General features: G+C 35.1%; 1 protein-coding gene across 6 annotated transcripts in view; it reads left to right on the forward strand.

Annotated features, from left to right (window-relative positions):
- Positions 1-17,040, forward strand: part of LOC145675488 (uncharacterized) — a 79,158-nt gene extending 62,118 nt beyond the window's left edge. For all 6 annotated transcript variants that reach the window (XM_081745933.1, XM_081745932.1, XM_081745930.1 and 3 more), the window contains 4 exons: positions 858-2,071; positions 4,655-4,876; positions 9,645-9,752; positions 16,303-17,040. In XM_081745933.1, the coding sequence (XP_081602059.1) occupies positions 858-2,071; positions 4,655-4,876; positions 9,645-9,752; positions 16,303-16,507 (1,749 nt within the window). In that variant the 3' untranslated portion in view covers positions 16,508-17,040. The remainder of the gene's footprint in view (positions 1-857; positions 2,072-4,654; positions 4,877-9,644; positions 9,753-16,302) is intronic.
- The last annotated feature ends 1,245 nt before the right edge of the window (positions 17,041-18,285 follow it).

The raw sequence follows: 18,285 nt of genomic DNA on the forward strand, positions 1-18,285 counted from the left end.
GCTCCCATTAAACGCGACCGACTACAGTAGTTATACCTATTGGTGGAAGGAGCTCCCTCAACAAGTAGAGGTGTACAGCGTTGACAGTCGAGCTTAAGGCAAACTAACCTCTTTCGTAATGCCGAATTACCAAGATAACGAATCCCACGGTATGACCACAGCCCAGCAGAAATCGATACAGATCCAAGAACTCCTGGAATTCCAGAATGGGTTTGCTAATTCGCTGCTCTGCCTACCTCAAATCCTCTAAATTTGTACTGAGATACCATGTACACGCTATCCTCCATCTTTCGTACGCAGTAACGCGTGTTAATCACCCATTTGAGAGATATACAAAAGCCTTTCCTGGCCCTTTAGGGGCATCCAAATCTACCAACTTCTGGGCAATCCGTAGTTACGTCCAGAACATAATATCCGGACAATTGGAGTTTCACTGTATTAGTGACAATTTATCAGTGATAAATATCTGTTTTTTGAAATCCTACTCAATTCTTGCTCTATCTTCTGAAATTTGTTGTAAACCGTACGACTCTAAAACATCATTGGCTTTAGTAGTTGTTGTGTACTTACATAGAGCGATGTTGCTAGATCTTACAGATTTAGAAGTCGGACGCTTTAATAACAAATTTTTCAGTTTCTTGATGGCTTCTAGGTGTGGAATGATGATTGACTTGATGAGAGCTTTTTGACATTATCATTTTTACAAGGAATTTATATTCATATAGTTCGACCACGTTTTTTCTTTTAGCAATCATCTGCTTATGGTTAAGAAGTAGAAAGTGGCTGACATTAGACACCTTGATCGGCTTAAGGTCGATTGACGGTATTATTCTGATACTTTTTTGTGTTTTTAATAGGCATTTTTTGAAGAGTATTTGAGTCAAAATGGTGTCTTCAGGGCGGTACCAGCTACTAACACAAAACCACAGCCAGTGTGTGAAGTAGTGGATCTAAGCGCAGAAGATAAAGTACAGCGATCCACGGAATCAAATAAATGTCGGTCGGCATTCGGAAAGACTGATGTAGTATTTGAACACAACAGTCCAGAAATTCCTGAAGTAGGGAGAGATCCGAGTCCGAATTCTGCAGATGAAGACCAGAATGGAGAAGATAAGGCGGAGACCTCTGTAATTGAAGTACCCTCAGTGCCCGTGTCAAAGATTACAAATTCGTTACAAACGTGCGAAATAACCAGTGGCAAAATTGATACATCGGTGCTCGAGATAACAAGTGACACTTCGATGGTTTCGGAAGCAACACCTTTAGACGATTCAGTAACATGCCTTGGAGATAATGCTTCGAAAAAAAGTAAGCTTACCGAACCTGAACAAAGTAGTTCGTCGCGCGTAAAAAAATCGAAACCGAACTGCAGAAGATACTACAACCCTGAAACTGAAGAAGTGGTGGTAATAGAAGAGGAAAAGAAGCTTACAAGCAGGTTTAAGAGAAAAAAAGATTCCTCATCGAGTGAAGATGATGATGATGATGTAGTAATAGCTGAGCCTTCACATGGCAAAAAGGCTTTAGGAAGCAAGAAACCAGCAAAGAAAGCACGAACGAGTTCGCTTACAATCGTCGAAGTGAAGGAAACCTCACCTGCCATAATCGATCTTAGTAGCAGTGATGAAGAACGAGAGAATTCACGAGTATTTCAAACTGAAGATTTTATTCCTCTTAGCAGCGGCAATACGTCCTCTGGAGCATTTGAAATTGACGTCATACCTTCTCGTGGTCAAAGACACGGAAAACACGGAAAACGTCACAAACGCAAGAGGACATCGCGCGCCGAAAGATTTACGAGATACTTTTCTTCGGTTACTACGTCTAAAGAAAATTGTAACCCCTTGGCATGTAGATTACTTAAAACTGTTCTAAACAGAAGTAATGGTGATCGCCGCAATCGTGCTGAGAATTCTCGTGCTTCTAGATCGGAGGTTGTGCCCAAACCTGCCGTTATAATTCCTCCCCAGAATGTAAGCGATGTGGGTACAAACATGGAAATTCCACAAAAAGAAACGCCAAAGGAAGGACTTCGTCCTATTATAATAGATGGCAGTAATGTTGCTATGAGGTAAGTTTGATTTTTCACATTCATTCGAATTATTTATCACACGGTTTAATAATTGTGCTTTTTCTTTTGTTTGTGTATATCAAATGCTGCAACTAATTCTGTCGACTTTGATTGTCTTTAAAAATTTTGTGTGTATGCCTCAAATAGCCAAATCAGCATTTTATCTATTCTGACCTAGACACTACCAATTAATTACGTAATAAATAAGTAAATAAAATAATTAATAAATAAATAAATACATAGTAATCCTGAATTCAGATTATACTCATAAATGATTATTATACTGCCAGTACTAGTTCAGCTTCAATATCCCAATTGCTGCTGACTTAAGAACATTCTTGCACACAAGGCAAAGTTCTATCCGTAGTTTCTGTTTTTTAATGATTTGGGGAATCAATACAAGGGCTTTCAAAAAATGAGGCCAAACTTAGCGGGATGAAAAGTTACAACGAATATGAGTCGAATAAAAAGTTTCCTTTGAGAGAGGTAAACTACCAGAAATGTATGAGGAGTTGTCAAATAAATGATTAGAATATGAGATTATACACAAAGTACTGTCTGAACTGAAGTATGTATATAACTCATGCCTCAGAATTGCATCTCTTGATAACCAGCTTTGCTGTGCGGTAATAAAAGAAACATTCACAAATATTTGGAGAGGAAACAAGTTTGTGTTTAATTTTTCAGATCATTGTTTCTGGGTATCATAGTTATCGAGCCAGGTTGTTTTAAAGATTTGATTAACCTCCTAACCGTAAGGTATCACATATAAAAATGCACAGTCAAGGGTTTCCCAGCGTGGGCATATAGAACTCAGAACTATCGTGATTGTTTATAAAAACAAATACTGAAGACTGTAAATAGACATACCTAATTCTGAAGTCTCAAGTGGCTAGTAGATGAATGTGGAAAGATTTATTATCTACAGAATGCCAGGTTACAAAAAAGAACCGAAATCCCTTTTCTAGTATATTTGTGTCTTCTCATAAGCCAGCGGAGGTTTGAAATCGAAGACTGTGCATTCATTGCACATGTGTTTATGCAAGAATATAAGCTCTCTTCTAATTTAAACACGGTGTGCATGTTTTAAGTAACGATACAGCAATCATAGGTCAAAACAAAAAAGACTTTTGGAATTTTACACGAATTTAAAATAATAGAAAGCTGTTACAGGGTGTCTGTCGATCACGAAAGTCACTAAAGTTGTGAAAAAGACACGAAATCAGAAAACGGTCATGAAAGTCAAGAAAAAGTCACGAAATTTAGCATTAGGGTCACGATATTTTTTATCTGTACGAATATAAGTACAAACTGAAAAATTTTATTCTATAAAACTTCAAAATTCGCTGCCAAAAATGTCTATTGTCGGCTTTAAACGCTACCAAATAGCAAGCAAAGCACGCTTCTATCCCATGCATGAAAATTCGGCCTAATTCACATTCAAATTCGCTCTTGAGACTGTCCTTCAGCTGGCATCATTGAGCAGTCGCGATAAAAATCGCATCGCATCGCCGAAACCACTTACATGTCTAACCAATTTATTCAACTATGAGAAGATACCAATCTTTTATCTTTCACTGCGAGGAACAGCCTTTGAAAGTAGAGATAAGATAAAGATAAGTGCTGAAGAATATAGGTACTGTTATTACAATGTTACGAAATTTTATGGTTTGGTAAAGAAAAGGTCATGAAAAAGTCATAAAGTTTCATTTTAGAATTTCAGTAGACACACTGTGTTACATTTTTCGTAGTTGTGTTCGAAAGAGTGGTGGTAATCGAGAATGAATATTTTCTTGGCCACACCATTAGTATCCGCAATGTCACTCTTGTTATAATCCACGTTTTAAACAATCCTCAGTTAAAAAAAGTGTGGGAGCCTAATCTGGCGGGTAGGGTAGATATTCGAGCACACATTTACAGACAGTAGCACATAGTATTCATGCATGTTGTTATGCAAGAGAAACCAGTTGCTGTTTTTGTTCCATTGCGCAACTTTTGACGCGCACCATTCACACAGACTTGCTTCGCGCTATTAGAACACACTTCAGTGGTCAAAATTGTACGCTTGGCACCTTTATCTGAGAGCTGTTAACTTAGAAAAAGTATCATTATTTAACAAGCATACTGTATTGAGTATAAAATGGTTTCAATTTTTTATATATATATATAGCATTTTAATAGTTTAATGTTAAATGTTTGTTCTCTAAAAAGTAATTTCAAGTAAAATCCATGCCATGCTACTTCCCCAAAATAAATGTGAAACAAAAAGCAAAATTAAAATTTGGAGAATACAGCGTCCTAGAAATTAAGAAGTTTTACGAGTATACCAAACTTGCTATTTATATCGCAGTATTTTCCTAGCTCTCTTTGTTTATCTACTACTTTCTTAATTCTCCTTATCAGTATTACAGCACTTCCTTAGTTCTCATCTATAGGACAGTACTTCCTTAGTTCTCGGACGCCGTGATCTTCAAATTCTTGTTTTAAAATAACTCATTTTATTATATAATTAGTTTTGGTAGTACAGTCTTGTAAAACCATATTCATAGTATACGATATAGACGTATTTTGAAATTGTTTCAGCCATGGGAAAAATACGGACTTTTCTGTGAAAGGAATATCAATATGTATTGATTACTTCAAAAAGAGGAACCACGAAGTAGTAGCGTTTGTACCCTTGTTCAGAAGAAATCCAAACAAATGCACAGATCCTGACCTTCTTGACGAACTGCACAGGCAGGGTTTGGTAACGTTCACTCCCAGTCGTACTGTAAATGGCCAGAGGATGATTCCTTATGATGACCGGTAAGTATTACGTATAGAATCAATCTTGCATAAAGTATGTAAGTTACTTAGAGTGTAGAGAAAGTTCTTCCATATAGATAGCCAGATTTGTCTTCGGTGCTAATCACGCTGATTGTGTACTCAGTGAAGCAGAGAGTTTTCGGTGTTCAATTTAAACTACAGATACATTAATACAGCCGTACCGATTGAAGCTTTATGTGCAAATTACTTTTGGAATTTATTATACAATCTGATGATGGGGCGAAAGAACACATTTGAAAGCTTAATTTTTCATATTCGTAATCTTTGCTTGTAAAGTCAAATGGCAACACAAACCTAGTTTCCAAAATGTCGTCAATGCAGCAGTAAGTATTCTGAGTTTTCGAATATAAGAAATGTTTATCCGTTGTTACCGTACAGTGTGCATTCCATAGCCGGTTTACAACTGTGGCGCGTTAGAACGAGTTAGGGCGAGTTTCGTTACTTAGCCCACAGGTCAACACGGCTTGTCAATTAGGAACGCTATTTGGCGACAAGCTGTCTAGATTTTTCGTACCATGTTCCGTTATTCCAAGTTTAACAAGTAAACAACGTTGTCAAATTATATAAATTTTGTAATTCTATGCAGAATGCCATGGAGAACGATGGTTTTCCTGACCTGCTGTTTAGTGACGAGGCGATATTCCATTTGAATGGTAAGGTTAATCGCCGTAATGTTTGTATCTGCAGTACTGAACAACCCAGTGCAGCATAAAGGAGATTATTCAAAAGTGAATATGTTCGCTGCAATGTCGAAGTCAAATGTGTACGGATCGTTCTTCTTGAACACTGTGAGGGGGATGTTCGAATTACGTTACAGTTGTGGTTTTTTCAACAAGTGAAAAAGGATTCCAGTAACTTCCTGTTCCAACTTAATGGGTCACCACCCCACCCCATTGGCACATTGAAGTGCGTCATTATCTGAACGAAGAACTCCCACACCGTTGGAAAGGGCTATGTGCTGAAGATGACTTAACGCTCTTCTCATGGTGGCTTGGATCTCCCAGTCTGAGAATTTGTGATTTTTTTCCTTTGAGAGAATGTGAAAGAATAGTGTATATGCCTCTACTACCAACAGCTTCGAGTGGACTCTTTTTGACTGTCTTACAGTTGCATTTACGTCTATTAGTAGAGATAATGCTAGTTTGTAGGGCTAATTAGATTACCGCATAAATATGTGTCGTTTAATGAAATAAAGCGACACCGAACATTTGTAACGGTATGTCTGAAACTTGAACAGTTTCAGTATATTTTTATGTGTTATGCGAAGGGTGACGACAGACCTGGGAAACCGGGAAAAGCCACGGAATTTGAAAAGACCGCAAAAAGTCAGGAAATTCTGCTAAGAATCAGGCAGTTTCCATTTACTAAGAATGATATTTTATGAACATCTAAAATGAAAATTTTAAGATGATTTCAGATGTGATTGAGTGGTTGCTTTTTAATTGACAGCTTCAAACTTCGAAAATTATCTGTGTTTTGTAACAAACTTTTGCTTTGGAGTTGTGTACATTGTCTCCTGCTTTCGCTTTGCAGTGGTGTATCATATTAGTAAGTCATCCTCAAAATGCAGGTGGATCAACAATCCAATGGTTAATTCATTTTTGACATACACATAATTCCAACTATTTCCATTTTCGTTCCCTTAATTTCGATTTTATCGAAGTTTCCTGTCCTTCATTAAATGAAGGTAGCTAATCATTCAAATGAAAGAATTTGGAATTCGGGTATTCGTCTTTTAGCATGTGTGTTTTCATGGTAATGTATTTTAATTCACAAAGAGGTTTATTTCTAAGGTAGAGCGTTCTTAAAGTCTCTATACACCTGAATTGTCACATATTCAAAGCAACGAGAAAATTATTTTACTCAAAATTTATTATATTTTATGGCATAAAAGCACTATGTACAGGGCGTAGCATATACACACACATTTTAATACACATTTTCACAGCAAATGTTGAAATGTCCCCCATGAGCCTCCAAACATGCTTGCACACGTTTCTTCTTGTTCTCAAATACTCTCACAAGTTGTTCATATGGAATGCTATGAGCAAAATCTCGAATAGCTGTTTCGAGTTCTTGTAGCGTGTGGGGGTTCCCTTTATAAACAGAATTCTTTGCATAACCCCAGAAGTAAAAATCCTTAGAATTCCTTGCATAACCCCAGAAGTAAAAATTCGGAGGAGACAGAATTCTTTGCATAACCCCAGAAGTAAAAATCCGGAGGAGACAGAATTCTTTGCATAACCCCAGAAGTAAAAATCCGGAGGAGACAGAATTCTTTGCATAACCCCAGAAGTAAAAATTCGGGGGAGGAGGAGTTGCTAACTAGATGCAGCAATCACTTCAACGTCACTTTGCCGATGGAATCTAAGAAAGGAACTTCACGCAAGGCGATAATATAGCAGTGTTGCAAACCTTCGCATAAAATTTTATTTTATGTGAACTTGAATGCGACTTTGACTTGCCACGATTCAGGTGTATAGAGACTTTTGAACGCTCTGTACTTACGAGTTTACGAAGATTGCTGATTAAGTTGCAAGGCAGCGTAAACATTGAATCAAAACTCAATAGAGTGGACAACATCGTGTCCGTGGGTTTTCTCGGGGTGTTCCAGTTTCCTCCAACACCTCATTCCACCAATTGTTTCATCATCATTCATTTCCTTAATCATCGTCTCCTTTATCCTAACGGGCATAATCGTGGGAAATTGGAAAATTTGACCCATAGGGATACTCTTGCTAGTACCTCTTTCCAAAAGTACGTAATGAAGACTGGAAGAATTTCTTAATGTAGCAATTCGCAGTGAAATGAAAGACTAGAAAAACGAATGGTCAGAATTTGCGACTCAAATTATCGTATAATAATTTGGATTTAGATTTCTGGGCTTTCGGCATCTCACATGGCGCGAAAGGAAATCCAGGATTCATTATGCGTGAAATGCTCATAACAGGTTTGCAGAAACAACAAATCAACGGCGAGAGGAAGAGAAAAAGAAGCGAAGTCAGGAAAATAAAGATCATTCTGAACGAACTTGAAGCTAAGAAGATTAAAATAATATTGTACAATATTGATGAGGAAATGAAGTGTTTGGGGAAGTGAAGCGAATTACTCAGTACTTCGATGTTGTTTCTAAAGATATGTTATTAATATACCGCAGCAACTTTTATGTACATACATCCACCCTTTCTCGGTGAATGTCTGATTAAGACTTTCCTTTCATATGTGACGAACGGATTCGAGTTTCAGGGAAGATGTTTAATTTTTTACTTTGCGCAGGAATTTTTTATTTGGTAAGTGCATTGTACTTCCATAATAAAACACGTTGCATTTGTTTTTATATTATTCATTTTAATAGTTGATTAGAGAAAAATATGACATCATTGTTGTCATATTTTCTTGGTCTTGTTTTTCCACCAATATAGAAAAATATTTATAACTAATTATATATCAGAAAATATTGCTTAAATGTCCTGGAAAATCGGGATATGTCAGGGAACTATATTGGCCCCACCCTGAAAATGCTAGCCGAAGAAAATATATAAGTAAAAATTAATTCTTTAGTAAAACAAATAATTTAAACTTGAATATAGGTTAAAACTATCTTGGCAAAAGATAGTATGCTAACACTTCTGACCAGAGTTTATACACTTGTTAAAACTAAAATACAGTATAACGGTTTCAACAACTTAACGGTGCACTGTATTTTAATTTTAGTAAATAAATGTGTATATACTCTAGTCAGAAGTTTTAATTATTCCTTCAGTGAGTTCCAGAGTCGTGATGGATAGAGAGACGTAGTTTTACTATTTTCGTTTTATAATGTATAAAACTTGGATAATTTGTAAATCTAAATTTTTATTGTTTTGAAATAGAGATTACAATTGTTAATTAAAGTATTAGGCACAATGCACGTAGCACAATTTCACTTTTCTTGTAAGTTGTAGTTCAGATGTTCTCTTTCCCACAGAACCAGGGAATAACTTTCAATATCGTTAAAACCAGTAATGTAAAACGTTAGAAGTAATGGTGGGCACAAAAAGTTTTCTCGGTTTCCGTTTTTTTTTTTTTTTTTTTTTTTTTAGAAAAAACAGGTTTTCCAATACCGGTTCGGCTTTCACCGAAACCGGTTATCGGTTTTCTCCAGAACCGCCCAGTTTTTATCGGATTCGTTCGGTTTTCTTCAAAACGGTTTCAGTTTCTCCAAAACTGGTTTTATTCTAACTAGAATAGTGCTTCGTTGTTCTCCGGAAACCAATTCCATATCCACAGAAATAGTTTTGTTTTTTTTTCAAAACAGTTTTCACCGAAGTCAGTTTCGGTGAAAACCGAACCGGTTTTGGAGGAAACCGGTTTCGGTAAAAAAAACGAACCAGATTTGGAGAACACCGAAGGTTTCGGAAAAATCCGAATGTCGGTTTTTCTAGAAACCGGTTTTGCCCATCCCTAGTTAGAAGTTTCCTAATGTAATACAAGTATTTGCTGATGAAAATCAGGTAGTAACACAAAGAAATTCAGGAAGCTGTAAAGTTACGAATTACAGAAGGAAAATCGGGACATTGTGGGACGTGTGAAAATATTCTGAGACAATATAGAAACAGTGTACAAGTAAAGGGACTAATTGCGGAAAATAGGGCTTCCTGGTAACTGTATTGTTTTCTTACGTGTTCAATATTATAGTTCCCAGTTGTAACTTGAATATGTGATGTAGTATAGATCAAAGATTAAATGTATCTATCTGTATTTTCAGCTTCATTGTGCAATATGCGGCTGCAGTGGGAGGAGTTATTGTATCTCGGGATAACTTCAGAGACTTGATGCAGGAGAATACAGCATGGCATGATACGATCGTCAACAGGTATTAAGAGTTCCTATGATATTTAAAAAAAAAAAAAAAAAAAAAAAAAAAAAAAAAAAAAACAAATTTTACTTTTATTTACATTTAAACGACATCAGCCCTGGCTCTTGAACTGTGTTTTTTAACGTAATCATTGCTGCCCTTCAAAAATGTATGTATAAATAAAAATATATACATAAAAATAGCGAAAATAAAAAAATAGAAATGCAGAATTATCTGAAAAATAATTACTAGTGTATTACTAGTTACTGGCCACTTCTTCACTTTGAGGAAGTCACCGGGAAAGTTTTTTGCAAGAAAAAATTGACTCGTTTATTCTAGCGAATTTCTGTAAATTTTGTTTCTTGTCTTAAAAATTACAATGCTTGAGAAAACACAAAAAACCCGAGGTAAAAAGCTTTATTGGTTCATTTTTAAGCCCAAAAAGAAGACACTGCTTCATGGTTACTATAGTTCCCATAAAATTTAAAAGGGTTAACGCCTAAGGGCAAACCCTCTCTCCAGTTTCACTGCCTGCTTTCGAAAATATGAATAAACGTTTAATAACATGGCTTTTTCACCAGTAGAAAGAGGTTTCCCTTTCTTTCTTTGCTTCTTATAACAATGTGGGAATTTTCAGCCACTGTCTGAAAAAATAGCACTATAGCAGTTAAATGCAAAATTAATTAACAACAACACTAATAATAACACACAAATAACGCACGGAATAACTATAACAAGAAAATAAAAAAATAAAACAAAACAGAAGAAACGCGCACAACAAAATTCACTGAACTATCGCAGATCACAATGAATCAAAACTGTAATGCCGCTTCCGCCGACGTGGCAACAACTGAGCTCATTTTGTCAAAACTTACCTTATCGTAAGAAGTTTAACTGATAAAAAATCAGTTTGCATTACCTCTATTGTTATTCTAACCGTCAATCTTACTTTCTTTGTGTATCTGCTGCAAAAGTAGCTACATTTTAAAAAGTTTTTTGATACACTGATATTTGAGTGAGAGTAAATCTGACAATGTTACTTGTGTCATGCTTCCCCTTCTGTCATCGGCTACAGTTAGAGTTGCAAGTATTTACATTAATATGCTAGCTGAACGTACCAGCTACGCAAGACACACGAATAATTATAAACTGCCGCGCAAGTTAACTCTAATTTGTTTTAAACACAATCTTCAAAAACATTTTAAATTCTGTCACTAACCGAATTCACCAAAACCGTTTTTGATTTTAAACAGGCTCGTTTTTCTGCTAAAAAACGGTTCGGTTTTTTATTAAAAATCGGCTTCAGTTACAAATGCAACAATTTTTAAATTCGAAAGAATTTTCTCTGAAAATCGGAACTGTTTTATAGTCTTCCTGGTTTTTGAAAAATCTGTCGGCTCTTTTAATAACTGAAAAAGAAAACGTTATTTCTTTTCGCACCAGTAGTATGGAATACCACACAGGGTAGTGGGAGGTCCGGAAACCCTCCCCCGTAAACGTCGTTTTAGTTAGTTTTTTTTAAATACAAATTTTAGCCTTTATATTCCCCCACCGCTTCAATGATTTGTTCAAGCAAATTTTGTTTTGCTTAAAGACTTTCAATAGAGAAAGGGCAAGCGCATTTAAACAGATTTTACATCATAAATAACAATAAAATACATAAAAAAATACAGTGTACTGAAAATAAGAATGGCATAGACTATTAACTTCGATAGTTTTAAATTTGGCTAGGTATAACTTTGACAAAAATAATAATGAAGGAATTTTTTAAAAAATCTTTCGGGGGGTGTATAGCCCCAGCTCCCTGGCCACACTGTTGCTACAAAATTAACATAGTTAAATTTTTGTTATACTACACCTTTCGTAAACCTCTCGTGATGAGGAGGTAATCTCATAAATTATGGATGAAATTAAGAAAAATCAGGGCATAAATAAATTTACAAAACAATTTCAGTAAATTTTAAGATGAAGCAAGAACTAATCCTTCGATAATCGAGACGAGAAATAAGTCTTACATAATCGAGACGGGACGAGAAAACCTTATTTCTCATCTCATGAGTAACACTATTTGGACAGATTGTAGATTGTCACTATTCATCTAGTGACCCCGAAAACTATGAGTTCTACACTAATCTTAGTGAGTCTGGACATTTTAATTTTCACCCCCACTATAGCTTCGGGAGAGTTACTATTCATTTCAGTGACCCCCCAACTATGGATTCGACATTAATATTAATGGTTTTCGATTATTTATACATAACAACCCACGCCGCATATCAAAAAACGTACACGCTGTAATTATTTTTCGGAAGGGACTGCGGTGCCCAGAAGAGGAGGAGCTTGATCGAAACACCGAGACAGTGAAATCGTGTTTTTTGTTTTTACAAAACCACGAGAATGTGTTTATGTCGTATTTTGAAAGGAAACAAATAAATCAGCAAACCTAACATTTTCTTTTAAAATTGATGCAATAAGCATATGATACTGATTGATAGAATTGGATTTGAAGATAGAATTGGATTCCTTTTCTATCCAGCGGTGTGTGTAAGAAAATTGAATGTTAGAAGGGTCTAGAATCTGAAGGGAATTATCAAAAACGTTAAAATTGCTATGCTTTTTTTTTTTTTTTTTTTTAATGCCGAATTTCAGCTTTCTAAGTTGAGCAACTGGTAAGTTACTCAATTTTTTGCAAACATTCGGACTCCTCCTCACTCCTCCTTGGTATATTATTATAATCAATATGATATGATAACATCTCAGTTGGGATTGGGGTCTAATATAAACCGAAAATCTTTTCATTCTGCTTTGCCGTTTGGCCATACATAAAATTGGATTACACACACTATTATGTTATTTAAGTAAAGATACCCTTATAAATAACTACATAAAGTGACTTGTGTCATTCACTTCCCATTTGTTGTACGAGACTATATGCACATGTATAGAGAGACAATAGTCTTTCATCCTTTCTGACAGAAAAATGCACTTTTTGCTACTGGCTACACTGGTTTGACACGTTTGACGCACTTCCGTTTTATAATCTTCCTAGGGTGGGACAGAGAGTAGTATAGTTATCAATCATTTTGAAATTAGAATTCTCAGCAAAGAAAAGTTCAAACACAAATTATCAAGATCTATACATGTTTGTTGTTGATGACACTTCCGATGCTGTTTAAATCCAAATTCAGCCCTTTAGATCCAAATGAAACGTATTCTCCCCTTGCCAAGAATGGGTATTCTGCTAAAATCAATTTTAAAAGAAAGTGACCACAAATATTTATAATAATAATAACGAAGCAATGTTAATATGCTTATGAATATACTGAATCTTAAACATGCAGTATGATTGTCCGAAATCGCATATAAAATTGTCCGAATATCGAATTGTCCGTATTATAAAATTGAAAGTAACTGTTTGTGACTCTTAATCTCTTGAACCGCCCGACTGATCTCGATCAAATTTTCAACGTAGATGCGGTTCTGGCCTGGGAGTGTTTTTTAGCTATTTATTTTGACGGTAGAACTTAGGGGAGGGGGAAGAGGGAGACAAAAAATAAATAAAGCTTAGTAACTCTTGAACCGCCCTATCGATCTGGATCAAATTTTCAATGTAAATGATGTTCGGGACTGGCATGAATTTGACGGAGCAACGTAGGGGAGGGGGAGATATAAAGAAATCAATAAATATAAAAATAAAAGTGACTATGTTCGTGAATTAATAACTTTTGAACCAACCGATCGATCTCAATCTAATTCTCAACATATATTAAGTTCAAACCTGAGAAGTTTTTTTATCATATCACTTTAACTGTACAACTTAGGGGAGGAGAATCAACAAAAATAAATAAAATTTAATAACTCTTGAACCACCCGACCGATCTCGATCAAACTTTCAACATGGATAAGGTTCGGGCCTGGGATGTTTTCCTCATTTCACTTTTACAGTGCAACGAAGGGAAGGGGGAATGGGGAAATATATATGTGAAAAAAGTAAAAATAAAAGTGACTGTTTTTGTGACTCCATCACGCTTTAACCACAGGACCGATCTTAATCAGATTTTCAATATGAATCAAGTTCGGGCCTGGGGTGTTTTTTTAACATATTACTTTGACGGTAGAACTTAGGAGAGGGAACAGATATATAAAAATAAATAAAACTTAACTCTTGAACCACCGAACCGATCTTGATCAAATTTTTAACATAGATGGCGTTCAGGCTTGGTATAATTTATATCATTTCACTTTTACGGTGCAACGTAGGGGTGGGGGAGGGGAAGATATATGTAAAAAAATGACTGTCTAATTATGTGATTTCACTCTTAAACCACCTGATCGATCTCGATCAAATTTTCAATATAGATGAGGTTCGAGCCTGGGATGGTATTTGTCTATTCACTTTGACGATAGAACTTAGGGGATGAGGTAGGAGGGGAAGATATATAAAAATAAATAAAACTTAATAACTCTTGAACCACCGGACCGATCTCGATCAAATTTTCAACCTAGATGAAGTTCGAACATGAGATAATTTTTTGTCATATCACTTTGACGATGTAACTTAAAGGAGGGAAAAGACATTTCCAAATGATCAAAAATGACCGATATTAGTGTCGAATCTATAGTTTTTTTAGGTCGCTGAGATGAATAGTGACACTTCTGATGCCATTTAAATCCAAATTCAGCCCCACAGAAATTGTGGGAGGGGATATACCAATATCAGTGTCGAATTCATACTTTTCGGGGTCACTAAGATAAACAATAACACTTCCGATGCCGTGGCCCGCAACATGGGGAGGAGAGAGGATATATAAAAATCATCGTAAATTACCAATATCAAGGAGCGCTTTAGTAATAGTGAGTGACTAACAAAACATATTACTATTTTTTGTTAATTTAAGCCAGCGAAGCAGGTAATTGATGCTAGTGATTAATATATTAATGGCAAAATTATAATTTTCTTCAGTACGAAATTATAAGTTATATCTTCTTCCAATTGTCAAGGTCCTAAAATAAGAAAAGAAGATAATAGTGTTCTGCATACAAAGAGTCCCGGAACTACTGTTCTATTTCACTTATTTCTTTATGGTGGACAAGGGGGCACGGTGGCTCAGTGGTAGAGCGTTCACCTCGGTGCTTGGGGTCCCCGGTTCGATCCCAGCTTGCGCCGTGTGGACTTTGTGGTAGACAAACACCGTTCTTGTGGGTTTTCTCGGGGTTCTCCCGTTTCCTCCCACTTACTTCATTCCATCATTTTCATTCATTTCTCATCATCACCGTCTCCTTTAGCCTAACCGGCATAGCCGTGGGACATAAAACTTAAGGATTTCATTTCACTTTTATTTCAGTCATTTCTTCTAAAGTCAAAATGTCCATTTTACAGTACTTTCAAATTTCCGTTCAGAATCCACATTATTGAAGAGTATTTTTACACAAAATTAATATTACTTTCCAAACAGTTATATACTATATTATCGCACTGAAGTTGGTAGATATAATTCTAATATAGCGCAATATTAAGTTGGTAGGTATAATTCTAATATAGCGCAATATTAACGAATGGAAGATAAATTATTTACGAGATATGCCCCTCGAGAGGTCAGCACCTTTCAGTCCCTATCCATATGACAGGGCTTCTGGTCTATGTCATTCTTCAAGGTAAAGAACCAAGAAGATTATTGAGTAAGGTCATGAAGTAAAGAATTTCATAAACAAATAAATAAATAATGTAACAAATGTGAGTAAGTTAGACAGAGATCTCAGGATCATAACAAATTGAAATTTTGGAGATTGAATCTGTATATTAACTTGCTAGTTTTATATGTTTGTGGCCAGTTCTTTTCACATTGATATCTCGGAAACCATAAGCTCTAGAAAGATGCCTTTTCACTGATGGATTGCAAATTTTGTGTAGATTGTTCAGTTCTAATTGAAAATTAAAAATGGCCGCTATTTCTTTATTACATTTTTTTAGGGGTACACTGGAAGTATTGAAATTTTAAGAAGTAAAGCATCGTATTCTACGAGTTATACATCCCAACACCACACATTTGTATACAGGATTACTGTATCTCTCCGGCGTTTGTTTCATAGCCAAATGATAGTGAAAACCGAAGGATAACCATTTCTCCAGCTTAAGATGAATATTTATAGTTTGGGAGTGTTTTGCCCAAAGAACATACACCATATATCACTTACATTATAATTAATTGTATGTGTAATGTATTTGCTTATTGCATACTGCATAAAAGAAGAAACAAAACACTTATCATACACGAATTAGAAACTTAACCGGAAGTAGGCTCAATCTAGCAAACAGTGCGAGGCATTGAAAAAAAGAAAATCGAAAAAATCTCTCCTTTATTGTACCCCTTGCCCATTTTTATCAAGACGTCCTTCACTTGTGTCTGTAAAGGGACATGTACAGATGTTGTGAGGAATGACAAGGAGATTCATGCTCAGATGTAAATGATGCGCTGTGTAAAGAGCGCAGGTTCAGCTAGTAAATTAAAAAGAAAATATATTCTTAAATTACTGGTGTTAATGAAAAACTTTTAACATTTTATTTCAGATTGTTAATGTTCACGTGGGTAAATGACATTTTGATGTTCCCGATGGATCCGCAGGGAAAAGGTGGACCAACACTGGATGAGTTCTTAAAATTCCCGAAGGTACCACCAGAAGAAGCGAACGCATCATCAACCGACGTTGCTGAGAAGGATAAAGGAAAGGAAACTTCAAAAACAACCGTTTCAGCAGAAGAGAAAAAGACATAATTCCACGACAATAACTAAACATTTAGTTACCGTTTTGTGAGTCATTTTAGTTTCTGTGTAAATTGCATAGCATAATCTAAATTATAGTACAACTTGTTGAAACGGAGTCAATATAAGAAAAAAATAGTAATGAAATAATAATGAATACTGCTGTGTAAATTATAAGTTCAGAAATTAAACATGATTTTTTTTTTCAGGTTGAACTGGTATATTTATGTATTATAGTCATAAAATTAAATTGTTAAGTGATATTTCTGTACAAAATAGCAAAATGAAATTTTTAAGTTAACTTTTACATGCTTTTTTATATACGTTAGAGTATTCTATGACATTTGTGTCGGAAGAGACGCTTTTTTGTTTTCTTTTTTTCCGGTTATTTTTTTTTATATACAAGAGATTCAGGTTTTTATTTTTAAGACTTAATATTTAAAAAATTATGTACCTGAAAAATATGTATATATATTGTATATCTATTATCTATAAGTGTATACTTTTTGAAAATGAAATAAATTTTGTATATTGTATAAAATTAAGTTCAAGTATTTGATTTTTTTGATTAGAAGAGGATGGTTGAGTTGCGATGGATGAACGCTGTACAGCAGGGCTGGCAAACTTTTAATTGACACTAACTATTGAGTATATCGCGAAATTGTATAGAAAAAGTGATACTATCCGTGAAGAAATATTACACACGAATCGTAAAAAAAAAAAAAAAAAAAAAAGTGAATTCCTATTGAGGTAGAATAATTTTCGATAAAAGAACGAAAACATTTCTGTGAGGAATTGGAACACTATTGGTCTTTTGTTATAGCAAAGAATAAATGAATGTATTTGTATAACATTTTGTATTGCTCTGATAAAGATAAGCACTACTCCACTCTTTTTGCAAAAGAACTCTGAGCAAATTAAAGAAAATGATAGTGCAGTGTCAGTAGATCACTGAATCTGGCCATCCCTGCTGTACAGTATGTGATTTTAAATAAATTAAAAAAAAGGAATGATCAAAAAAAATAATAAAATAAATAAATAAAATAAAATAAAATAAAAATAAATTCGATCAAAAGATTGTGATCTTGGACAAGGATTTTAGGAATGATCCAAAACATGCACGCACCAAAGTTGCGATCTTGGCCAATAATTAGTTTTTGGATCAGAGGCCACAAAATTTTTGAAAGCCCCAAAATCGAGTTTCCGTATTTTCTACGGAATAAGCACATCATACTGAGTTAACTGATAGTTTGGGTTTGGCTACACTACATGTAGTTCTCCAGATATTATGCGTACAATAAAGTTTTTGACTGAAATATATTGGATCAGGGGCCAGAAAGTTTTTGAATTGAGTTTGTATTTTCTACGGAATAAACACATCATACCGAGTTAAGTAATAGTTTGGGTTTGACTACCCTTATGTAGTTCTCTAGATACAAGGCATACAAGAAAATTTTGGATTGAAATATATTGGATCTTTTGATCCAAAAACAGATCTATTACGAGTTGTTCAAATAAATAGAGGGAAAAGAGCCAAAAATCTTCGAACTTGCAGAAAGTAAGTTGAAATATGTATGTGTATGCGCACTTCCATGATTTGTTAGAGATCATAAACGCACTCAAGGTACTAAATAGCCTGTGACGACCTCAGAGAGTCTTCTGTATTCTCTTTTATTTAATTTTTTTCTCTATTTCATGTTTTAAAATTGTAGACAAACTATAAAATCCGTGCTAAGTGCCAAAATGGAAATGTTGAGTAGAAAGCCCAGATTTTATTTTATAACTGATGG

This window comes from Thermobia domestica, chromosome 18 (assembly GCF_964235325.1).
Source record: "Thermobia domestica chromosome 18, izTheDome1.hap1.1, whole genome shotgun sequence".
Taxonomy (NCBI): domain Eukaryota; kingdom Metazoa; phylum Arthropoda; class Insecta; order Zygentoma; family Lepismatidae; genus Thermobia; species Thermobia domestica.